A 12,364-nucleotide genomic window follows, 5' to 3' on the forward strand; every position below is an offset into this window, starting at 1 on the left:
GCTGAAAAGCAGGAAGTTGGATTCTGGCTCTTTTATTGGACATCCAATAACTCCAGCCTTTATATATTATATTTTTGGCTAAGTAACTATATTAGAAACATTTTTTATTTTGCACAGCCTGTCTATTTACACCGTTTTTATTTTTATACTGAACAATTCCTTTTAGAATTTTGTGTTGCCCCCACACCCCAAGGCACCAAAATGTGCTACTCCTGCTGGAATGCTCCCACCAGCTCAAGAAGCTGCAAGCTGGCTAGATTTACCCAATGGTGTCATGCTACATTCATCATGTTGAAAAATATGTAGATTAGGGAGCACCTTCCATCATTTGGAGAAACAGAGGATGGTGTGCAGGGTCTGAATTGTGAATCACAAGTGAGAGAAGAAAAAGAACTAACCCTAGAAATTGCACCTCCCCATCTCATAATCCAATCACTCAGTGAAAAACAAACCCAGGAAAAACATTAAAATCAGGTAAGGAACAGGGAAACAGAAAGACTAGAGGTAGGTGGTTGGTGTTTAAAGGCTTCAGAGTGGTCTCAGACCCGCCTAAACGGCTTGCAACTAGCGTCACCTAGGAATAGGCTGGAGGAAAGTAATGGGTATATTAAAAAATGTGGTTGTGCTATGATTATCATGATCACATCTAAGAGGATATGCGACTGTATTATTTCATAATTGAATCCAGTACAAATTTGTATATTGTAATCGGGGTATTTGGATAAAACCCAGTAAGACAGCTAAGTATATCTACTCATTAAAGGAGTGGTTCACCTTTAAAGTAACTTTAAGTATGTTATGGAACGGCCAATTCTATGCAACTTTTTCATTATTTATTTTTTATAGTTTTAGTTATTTGCCTTTTTCTCTTTGCAGCTTTTTAATGGGCGTAGCTGACTCCCTTCTAAAAAACAAATGTTCTGTAAGGCTACAAATGTATTGTTGTTGCTACTTATTATTACTGATCCTTCTATTCAGGCCTCTCTTATTCATATTCCAGCCTCTTATTCATGTCAATGCATGGTTGCTAATGTAATTTGGACCCTAGCTACCAGATTGCTTAAGATGCAAATTGAAGAGCTGCTGAATTAAAAGCTAAATAACTCAAAAAACACAAAGAAAAATGAAAAAAAATATAGTAAATTGTCTCCGATAGCCGGGTTGAGATAGCAGATAGTATAATTGACAGATGAATAGAATCAGCATACAGGGATCCTGCCTCTGAGCTGAGACGCTCTGTTACTGGCCAGTTTGAATCTTGATTGATGTCCTCTTGCTTACTTATAGATGTGACCTTCAGGCAGGTCCATGCCTTTGACAAAGCCGGCTCTCTGCGGGCAAAGCGTACGTCAGGCTCGTTTTAGAACGGTTAGGCAAGGGGTTCCAACAAGACATATCAATTTTCCACACGCTGCACCTGGAGGGGAGCTTTGTGGGTAAAGGGGTAGGTGATGAACAGAGCTTCAAGGGGTAGAATTCCTCAATATTACTTATATTTGAGCCTTTAATGCAGATCAGCAATTCAGCCAGGCAGGCTTGATATGTGCTTATATGCACATGGTGCTGAATTTACCCATCTTTACACAACCGGGAGGAATTGATTGCGGGTGAAGGGGTGGTTGTTTAATTGTGGTTCCAAGGGGTAACGTCAGTAAGCCGATTAGGTGGGTCTGAGACCCATTCAGAAGTTTTTATATACCCATTACTTTCCTCCAGCCTATTCCTAGGCGACGCTATTTGCAAGCCGTTTAACCAACCACCTATATCTCCAGTCTTTCTGTCAGCCTGCTCCTTACCTGATTTTAATGTTTTTCGAATGTTTTTCCTGGGATTGTTTTCATTTACCTAGACCTTTGGGCCGTGCATGTATATTATTCTAAAAAAAAAAGCACAGGCTCAGCCAAGCAAGTCAGTGGTAAGACTTAATGGGACGGCGAGAGATCTCTATAGAAAGGATGCAATTGCAGATGTTTACCGCCATCATGAGTGGCCTACAAGGCTTCTTGGTATAGTTCCCAGGGCTACAATTATCTCCATTTTATTTGTATAGATTCATATATAGGTGAGCTAGTGATGTGCTGACCAGCGCAATACCATGGGTCGGGCAGATCTCGCTGCTCCTCTTGCATGTGGGTTCAGATTGAGCTGCTCTTCCAACTTCTTCCATAGTGAAATGGCAGTTAGAGGAGAGCACTCATAGAAGCAGATGCCCGAAACATGACGTGTGATTTGTAGTCAAAAATAAAATGTTTTAGCAGTATCTGCTTCTATGAGAGCTCTCCTCTAACGTCCATTTTACGGATCAATATGGGATTGCGGTAACCCTTCATTGAGGATTGAAGCACTGACAAATTTATCCTAGCACCGGCAGATCGAAAGAACAAGCTCCCTGTTTTATAGGCTTGCGCCTGCCCTGTGGCATCATTATGGGGGTCAAATTTTTCTCGACCCACACATTGCTAATGTGATCTATATATGCGCTCAGATCACTTGTACTTAACTTAAAGGGATACTGTCAGGATTTTTATGGTATAGTTTTTATTTCTAAATTACACTGTTTACACTGCAAATAATCCACTGTACCATATAAAATGGCTTTCCTGAACCAGCAAGTGTATTTTATTTTTTAGTTGTAATGTTGCTGCGTAGGCAACCATCTCAGGTCATTTTGCCTGGTCATGTGCTTTCAGAAATTTAAGCACTTTAAGATGGAACTGCTTTCTGGCAGGCTGTTGTTTAATCTCCAACTCAATGTAACTGAATGTGCCAGTGGGACCTGGATTTTACTATTGGGCGCTGATCTTAGAGCTACCAGGCAGCTGTTATCTGGTTACCTTCCCATTGTTCTGTTAGGCTGCTGGGGGTGATACCAGTTCAACTTGCAGTGCAGCAGTAAAGAGTGACTGAAATTTATCCGAGCACAAGTCACAGGACTAGGGGAAACGGGTATGTCTAGCCCCATGTCAGATTTCAAAATTAAATTAAAAAAAAAAATCTGTTTGCTCTTTGGAGAAATAGATTTCAGCGCAGAATTCTTCTGGAGCAGCACTATTAATTGATGCATTTTGGGGGGGAACAAAAAAGCAGTTTACCCCGGACAGTATCCCTTTATGAAACTTAACCAATTTATTAAGTAAACTATTTGTGTCCATGTGGTTAGTCACATTTACAGGTGATGGCCCAAGACAGGAATTTTTACTGCACATGTTTTCAGGATTAGGGATATTTCTATAAAATTGCTTTGCCACCAATAAGGATTCCTGAAGCCTGCTGACCATCTGCTAGAGAAATACAAAAATGTGATGTAAACTAGTTATTGACCTGGGTCTGTCATGTGGATAGTATATGGGCTCTTTTGACTTGAAACCAACACTCCCCAGCCTATTGAAAGATTACTATTTGGCACAGAAAACTCACATCATTGGTGAGAGCACAGCTTTCTACACAATGGTAAAAACATTGCAGACATAGGGCATTAGAACAGTAACATCAAAAAACATTTTTAAAGTAAATATAATGTATTGTTGCCCTGCACTGGTAAGACTGATGTGTTTGCTTCAGAAACACTACTATAGTTCATATAAAAAAGCTGCTGTGTAGCAATGGTGGAAATTGAAAACCGCCTATATGGCACAGGTTGAATAGTGGATAACACCATTTTGTTCTACATAGCTCATATGTTATTTATGTAAACAATAGTAGCGTTTCTGAAGCAAATACCAGTTTTACAAGTGCAGGGCAACATTGCATTACCGTATATACTCGAGTATAAGCCAAGTTTTTCAGCCCCCAAAATATGCTGAAAAACTCTACCTCGGCGTATACTCGGGTCAAGTGCCCAAGAATAGTCTCCAAAAATATTCGCCAGCGTCCAAGAATGGTCGCCGGCATCCAAAAATGAGACGCCGGCACCTCCAATCGGAGCAGAAATCCTCAATTTTTTGATTGAAACTTACCAGAAGCTGCTGCATTTCTTACCCTAGGCTTATACTAGAGTCAAAATGCTTTCCCAGTTTTTGGAGGTAAAATTAGGTAGCTCGGCTTATACTCGAGTATTTACGGTATATTGGTACAGGGCCAGATTAACATAGAGGGTACTCCTAGGCCCGCTGATGTTTGTTGCCCCCTCCCGTCCATTCATGCAAATTTTCATCATCTGGATAGGAGCAATAGGGAAATTTAAAAACCAATTTTATTGGAGCATTAGTGAAACCCGTGGGCCGGCTCCTGCACAAAATCTTTAGGTCATGGACGGGTCCGGGTCAAGCTCTTCTCCTGATCTCCCCTCCCACGTCCTAGCAACCAATGTGGGTGTGGTTGGACAGCATGCTGCCCACTAAAATCCTGCTGCCGAGGCCCGGGCCTTTCCACAAATCCAGGCATGTATTTGTATTACTTTAAAACTTTTTTGGCGTTACAATTCCTTTAATCTCTCCCTACGCCATGTCATTTAGTGCCCCTGTAAAGATCAAAGTAACTGGCTGCACAGACGTAGGTTGATTGGTTGGTTTCAAGTGTCCTGCTGTATCGATAGGGAAATTAAGGGTCTTATGCAAAACTTTAGATTTTGGCTCTCACCTTTGTCACTCCAAAACAAGTCAGCAGGAACCCCCCCCCCCCCCAAACATAAACCCACAAGAGCCCAGTTAGAAACCATCTGCCCAGATAAAGTCACCATTCCCTTAACAGATTTAAAGACAAGACGCCATATGTTGTGAGCATCAGTTTAACCTTTTTGACATAATTTTGGAATTTGTGGAACATCTGGATGGAGTAAGAACTGGTTAAGCACCACAGAAAAATGCAGTAGTTTGAAGTGCACTAGGATTTTAAGTACTGAATGGGGTGTTCTGAAGCTACCAGTTAATGTTGCAAAGGAATGCTTGTTTTTAAGACCAGAAGGAAAAAATAAAAACAAAGACTAAAAAAAAATACAGATGTTTCTTTTAAAGCTGACCAGAGTTGGTGATAACTACTTTTTTGCTGGGTTTTCCAGACTGAGAACCTAGTCTATCCATAGTTTTCACGACATCCATGCCTTCGATGACCTGCCCAAACACGACGTGCTTTCCATCAAGCCTGGGGAGAGAAGAAACCATAAGACATTCTACCAACACATCACACCTCTGAGTTAAAATATACTAATTGGCAACTTAACATGTTACTGCATAGTGACTAATAGCTAGATCAAAGCTTAAAGGGCAAGTAAACTCCAAAATAAAAATCTGCCTAAAAAGAAGGCCATGCTAAACTTCCAATAAATGTTTATTAAACATTCACTGCTTTTAAAAGTGAAAGCATCATTTGCTTATCTCCTGGTTGTTACTTTTTAAACAATGTTGCAAAAGTCATAATTTCCCAGCAAAGACAGGCCTGTTAATCAGCTGCCTTGTCTTATATTGTATCAACAGTCTGAGCCACCAGTGCAGAGAATAGAAAGGACAAACAAGGCTTTCAATAACACACAATAGCTTAAAAACCATAAAACATGAATATATACTAAAAACTTGCTTAGAATTAGGTTCTTTTAGTAGGCAAATTTTTATTTTGGGGTTTACTTGCCATTTAAAGATAACATTTTTTAGGATAACCGCAATTGAAGACATTTGCACGTTTCACAGCTCAGAACCCTAGCTACTCATCTGTTAACTAAGTTTTACAAAGAATAGACCTGAACAGAGTTCAGTCTTAATATCCTGCCAGCACCTATAAGAATGGATTTTTAAAAAAAAAAATATATAAGCTTGAGCCAGGTTTCTGTAGTTGCACAATAAAGAAAAAAAAAAAAAAAAGAATAAAGTCTTACCAGGAGGTCTTAGCAGTGCAGATGAAGAATTGGGAGCCATTTGTGTTTGCCCCAGCATTGGCCATAGAGAGGATTCCAGGGCCAGTGTGCTTCAGGGTGAAGTTCTCATCAGCAAACTTGTTCCCATAGATGGATTTACCACCAGTTCCATTGTGGTTGGTGAAGTCACCTCCCTAAAATGAGAAATTTCATTAAAACCACTACTAAAAAAAAAAAAAAAGCTACTTTTTCATAGTTAGCAACAGCATTCCACTTCAGCAGACCAGACATGCTACTTATGAACCTTGCAGTACAAGTAGCCGATTACTTATGGTAATAACAGAGCTTGTAGCGCTAGACAGGGAAATAGTGTCTTTATAAGAAGGACTTACCTGGCACATAAATTCAGGGATAATTCTGTGGAAGCCGGAGTTCCTGAAGCCAAATCCTTTATCATGTGTGCACAAAGCACGGAAGTTCTCTATCAAGAAACATAACTTAGTAAGATGGCAATGATATTACAAGTTGTCCTGTTTGTAACACAAGAGTTACTTGCAATAATATTTAAGCTTGCTACTTTTGACTTTACATGGATTCTGTCAATTTTTATGACGTAGTTTTTAATTCTAAATTACACTGCAAATCATTCATTCCACAATATAAAATGTAATTCCTGAACCAGCAAGTGTATCTTTTTTAGTTGTAATATTTGAGTGTATGCAGCCATTTCAGATCATTTTGCCTGGTCATATGCTTTCAGAAAGAGCCAACACTTTAGGATGGAACTGCTTTTTGGCAGGCTGTTTCTCCTACTCAGTGTACCTGAATGTGTCTCGGTGGGACCTGGATTTTACCATTGAGTACTGTTCTTAGATCTACCAGTCAGCTGTGGTTTGGTTACCTTTCCATTGTTCTGTTAGGCTGCTGGGGGATAAAGGAGGAGGTGATCTCACTCCAACTTGCAGTAAAGAGTGACTGAAGTTTATCAGAGCACAAGTCACATGGCTGAGGCAGCTGGGAAACTGACAATATGTCTAGCCACATATCAGATTATATATAAAAAAAATATATTTGCTCTTTTGAGAAATGGATTTCAGTGTAGAATTCTGCTGGAGCAGCACTTAACTAGCCACCCCACACATGACAATACAAAATGGCAATGTCAATATGGCTTCATGTGGCCTCAAGTCAATATTTATACAACTTGTGCAGTTATTTACAGGAGAACTTACCAGCAGTCTTTGGAACAACGTCACTCCTGAGCTGTAGAAGAAAAATAGATACATGTTACAACATGTGACTGATAACTGTATCTGAAAGAAGTAGAAGTTTAGTACAGATGCACCGAATCCACTATTTTGAATTTGGCCAAAGCCTTTCCGAAGCATTTGGCTGTATACTGAACAAGAGTCCTAATTTGCATATGCAAAAAAAAAATCTAACAGTTTAACAAATTAAGGATGTGCACATGAGCATCCTATTTTACAATGAAGTGTCCCCTGGTAACCTCTACTGGTTTATGTAGCAGTTTATTCTTGAGCTATGAGCGGCTTAGTAGTACTACCATGATGCAATCACACGGATGTTTGGGGCCTCCAGAGCTCAAGAGGGTAGGAAATCCATCCTAGGAATTATTTGTAGGGATGCCATGGGACAAAGTGGTTTAAAACCGAATACCAGAGGCACAATGACAGCTGTGGGCATGAATCACATGTCAGACTGCAGACAAGTGTTAATGGGCATGGGTTCCAATGCATTCTTTTTTAGTCTGTACAACAGCTGATGCGTCCAAATACCAAACCCTAATTTGCATATGCAAATTAGGGGTGGGAAGGGGTAAATTTTTACTTTCTTGTTTTGTGACAAGAAGTCAACGTGATTTTTCCCTCGCATTAGGGGCAGGGTTCGGCCAGGCAGAAAGATTCCTCTGAATCCTGCTGAAAAAGGCCGAATCCTGGCTGAAATGGATGTGCGCTAGCATTGCCGGAATCAACTTAGTTTCAATGAAGGTAGCATTTTTAGCTATACTGTAAAAGCACTGAATTGATGCTACAAAGTTTAAACAGACCTGGCATGCCTTGAAGGCCTATATGCACCAATAAAGCCCATCTGCTATACAGACGCGTAATAATAGCTCAACAAGCACTTTAGGCGGAAAAAGTTGTAGGGACATATAGCCTATATACTGTCTCAATATGCCACAGAGAAGTGACTTACTTCTGGATGTTGCTCACGAGTTCTAAAGGTTGGGGGATCCCTGATATCGGCCAATGTTCAGCAGTTCTTTCTCTGGAAACCTGCATTAAGGTATCACCCCTGAATCACGCTAGTAAAGGTAATGCCCAGCTGGGTGAGCAGATAAGGCAGAGCAATTGCTAGAAAGATGCCCCGTTGCAGCACAGAATACAGCGGCTATTTACGAAGTGTTGATCCTTTGCAGATTCCTTGGGAAGTGATGAAGACAAACAATAAGATGCTGCCAAGAGACAGAACGACAGGACTAAAGCAGATGACTTGTCCCCATGTTGCACTGCTCAGCCTTAAAGGGTAAGTTCACCTTCCAAACACTTTTCAGATCACCCGAACAGCACAGAAAGTGGCAGTGTGTATAGGATGACCCATACTTTATTAATGTGGGGTCTACTTTTAGTGATGTTGTTCCATTACGATCTACAGCCATAAAAGAATTCCATGGAAAAATATGACTAAATATTGATTTATGGGAAGACGTAGTTATATTTAAACAACTATTTCTTATGTTATGTATCCAAATGAAAAGCGTGAAACAGGAGGGCGATTTAGACAAGCTCAGTGTCTTGAGATCTACGGATCACAAACTAAAGGTCTACTGGTAAATCCCGATATACCTTTTGGACACCCCTGAGCTAGAGGACTGTTGACCAGCACATGCCCATCTTTATTCCAAAGAGACTACAGTATGCCTGGTATTATCCAAGCACATAACATGTTATTGCCTCAAGTCCCCTCTGCAGCTTATGCCATTGCCATTATGCCAACATTTGCAGCAGTATTAATATTTAATGTAAAAAGAGGTTGAAGAGACAGCGCCTTATATCCTTTCTAAGCAGCACCTATATACTGTGGGTCCACCGATCCACTTGTCAAATAAAATTATTCAAAAAGCGGGGGGGGGGGGGAATAGGTGCGCTAAAACAACAGTGTTCCAATCTCCAAACCTGAAAAAAAAAAAAAAAAAAAAAGGACCTTTTTATTTTCAGGTTTGGAGATTGGAACACTGTTTTAGCGCACCTATTCTCCCCTTTTGAGTATTAATAATTAACCATAAAGGGCACAGCCATGCCAGGCAGTTAATTGCACAAGATTACATAAATATTAAAGTAGACCTTTAACCAGAACTAGAGTCTGAGATGGTTTGCATCCATATAGACTGATACAGCCTGGGCACCAATATGGGCCAGTGTATTGCCTTCCCAGCACTGAAGTATAAGCTAGCTCCCAATGACCCATTATGCTGCAGCTAAAATACAATTTACAATGTCCCAACACTAGTTTCTCTGCTGAAAGGCTCCTGGTACATATCATGGGCAAGCAACTGTTTTATGGTTTGTGCCAATGCATCGGCAGAGTCGTGTCCTTGCTTTGGCAGTGGACACATGAGATTGGTGCCATGTTGCTAGCACTGCACACCAGTGTTACAGGGGGGGCACAGGCATGTTTGAGGGCAACGCTCTGGCAGAGATTAGACCACCACGTGGAGCAGACAGCTATGCAGTGGAAGGATTACAATGACTGCAGAACACTGAAAAACGCCTTATATGGATTGAGTTACATCCCTATAAATAGATTAAACTCCTGTATGGAGTGCAGTATGATATCATGGAGCCATGCTGCAGCAGCCATACAGTTGTGTATAGAGCAAGCAAGAGCTCACTAACATGTACTAGATTAGCCCACCCATATATAGAACCAATTACCATATTTAACATTATGCATTACATGTACATTAATTTGCTACAGGGGCCAGCAATGCTACTCATCAGCACGCCACCAAGGGAGGAGATTAACCTCGACAGCAATTCACTTACTTGCCTTTAAGGCAGGAGTGCCCGTACTTTTACTAATGTGAGGTCTACTTTTATAGTGATGATGTCCCATTATGATTTACATCCATTAAAGCATCGTTAGCATTCTGTTCCATGGAAAACATTACTTAAATTATATTGATTTATGAGAGAATTGATAGTTGTATTTAACAACTATTTCTTATGTAACCTGAAGTAACATGCTTTTCTGAATGGAAAGCATGAACAGGAGGGTGATTTAGACAAGCTCAGTGTCTGAGTTCTACTGATCACCAGCTAACGGTCTACTAGTGGGCACCCTTGAGCTAGAAGACTACAGTATGCCTGGTATTATTTTAGCACATAACATGTTATTGCCTCAGGTCTCCACTGTAGCCTATGCCATTATTTAGACAAGTTCAGTGTCTTCACGATCTACCGATCACCAGCTAAAGGTCTACTAGTAGATCCCGATCTACCTTTTGGGCACCCCTGCTTTAAGGGGCTACACCTGAAGTGCAAGACATACATGCAGAGCAACAAGAACAGTTAAGGTGGCCATAAACACGCATAGATATCGTGTTAAAACTAATTTTCATACGATATTCGGTGCGTGTACGGTGGGAAAACGGCTGACCGATATTGGCAGAAGACTTGGATATCGCTCGGCAATTGAGAACATTTTGATCAAGTGTCTTTGAAGGCATCTGAACATCGGCCATTGTTAAGTGATGATACAGGTAGAACTGTATTGTTTCTACCTGTAGATCTGATAACTCAGCTCCACACGTGCTTACAGAATCAAACAATCTTTCTTGGAAAGATCTCCACAAAAGATCGTAGTTAAGTCTATGGCCACCTCAAGACATTCCTGGCACCATGAGACAATAGGCCATTGCTTTATCCCACACAACATGCACTGCACGTTAGCCACAAAGGTGTATAAATACAGGACTCCCAGTTAGAGAACAGCGCAATTGAATGTTACACCTGTGGGCGCATGCCTGTAAGTGAATGTGCCACTCATGGGCAAGTAGGGTTGCCACGTTTTCTGGAAAAAAAAAATACAGACCTTCCTATATATTTTTTTCCCGCTATTAATAAGATTGGGATCAACCACCATTTTTACCGGCCAGATGGCGAGCTTATGGGCAAGCCTTTGGTGCATGGATAAAGGCCTGGGGCGGCTGATCATCCAAGCAGACATTTTGAGAACAAGAAAGCCTGACATTGCTCCATTTCTTCTAAAATGGACTCCTCCTCCCCCTCAGCTGAAGCGACACTCACAGGAGGCGGGGCCTTGCAGACAGCGAATAAAGGGCCTTGTATAGAGACCGAGCAATAGACACTGCCACTCTGTATTCCCTATTAACGACAAGGGGCAACATTATAACCCCAGCGGTCCATACTACAACTTTAAGCTTCCCTCAACATGAGGCTGAACTACTCATTCCCTACATGAGACTGAACTCTGACAACCCTAGCTGAGGCTGCTGGGAGTTTGAGTCCCAGTCTTTGTGCAAATGCTATAACCAATGGAAGCCTTCAAATAACCATAAGCGTGTCATGCGGGCATTACTTTATTACAAGGATGTTCCCTTCATGTTCACCCACAGGCTGTAAAGACGAGTCAAATCAGCCTCCCCGAAACAAAAAGCCTGATACCACGTGACGAGACCAAGGCAAAAAGATGCATTAGACGTTTATTAAAGCGCCCAATATAAAAGCCTAGCGCCGAGGCGGAGGGAGACAGCCGCCTAAAGCCGCAGCACTGCGGATCAGTGACGCCACAGGCTCATGCAGCAAACAATGGAGGCTCTACAATCGACGCCACCGCGTTACAGATGCAGAGTCACGTGAGCAGCCGGCGCCACCGCTGCTTCAGGAAACCCTGAGAATTCGCTCAGCCTCAGAGCCGCACACAGACACGCACATGGCATCTCTCAACGGAAATACCACAGCCGGTTCGCAATTTTAGATGATCCCACAAGTGGCGCCAAACCCTCCCCTCCCAATAAAAGCGTCTGCCCTCATTACCTCCATGACTATACGACCCAGCGGGCAGCCGTCAGCGGCGACGTCGAAAAAGACCCTGGGTAAAGCCATAGTGCAGAACGATAATAAACAGTGCTTGCCGGGAGCGTAAATGGCTGCTTCCTGAACTCTAATCAGCACAAGAGAACGACCAAAAAGAGCTTAAGCACGGAAGCGCGGCTGCTGTTATATGAGACGCCTGGCCCCGCCTGCCATCGTTCCACGGAACGCGCCAATAGAATGTTCCCAAGGCTTTGGTAGACAGTCTGGCGCACCAATAGTTGGCTGCAAGAGAGATATTAAGGCGTGGCTCCAGAGCGCGGGAGGCCTGGGCGCGGCCTGTAGAGGTGCGGAGAGGGCTAGTCCAGCTGTGACGCGGGGAATGGCAGCCTTTGGACTTGGCAGATTTTTTTTTTTTTTTTTAAATAAGTATTTCTCGCGGCTAAGTATTTGTGGTTCTCGTGGCTTTTCAAAACGTTTAAATGACTTGCTGCGCGTGCAC

General features: G+C 41.9%; 1 protein-coding gene across 1 annotated transcript; it reads right to left on the reverse strand.

Annotated features, from left to right (window-relative positions):
• Window positions 1-4,682: 4,682 nt before the first annotated feature.
• On the reverse strand, window positions 4,683-12,001 carry ppia.L (peptidylprolyl isomerase A (cyclophilin A) L homeolog). The gene is given in 5 exon segments (NM_001089190.1): window positions 4,683-5,079; window positions 5,807-5,979; window positions 6,178-6,266; window positions 7,018-7,048; window positions 11,866-12,001. Coding segments are annotated over 5 exon segments (495 nt in total). The 5' UTR covers window positions 11,935-12,001; the 3' UTR covers window positions 4,683-4,946.
• Between the last annotated feature and the right edge of the window lie 363 nt (window positions 12,002-12,364).

This window comes from Xenopus laevis, chromosome 3L (assembly GCF_017654675.1).
Source record: "Xenopus laevis strain J_2021 chromosome 3L, Xenopus_laevis_v10.1, whole genome shotgun sequence".
Taxonomy (NCBI): Eukaryota; Metazoa; Chordata; class Amphibia; order Anura; family Pipidae; genus Xenopus; species Xenopus laevis.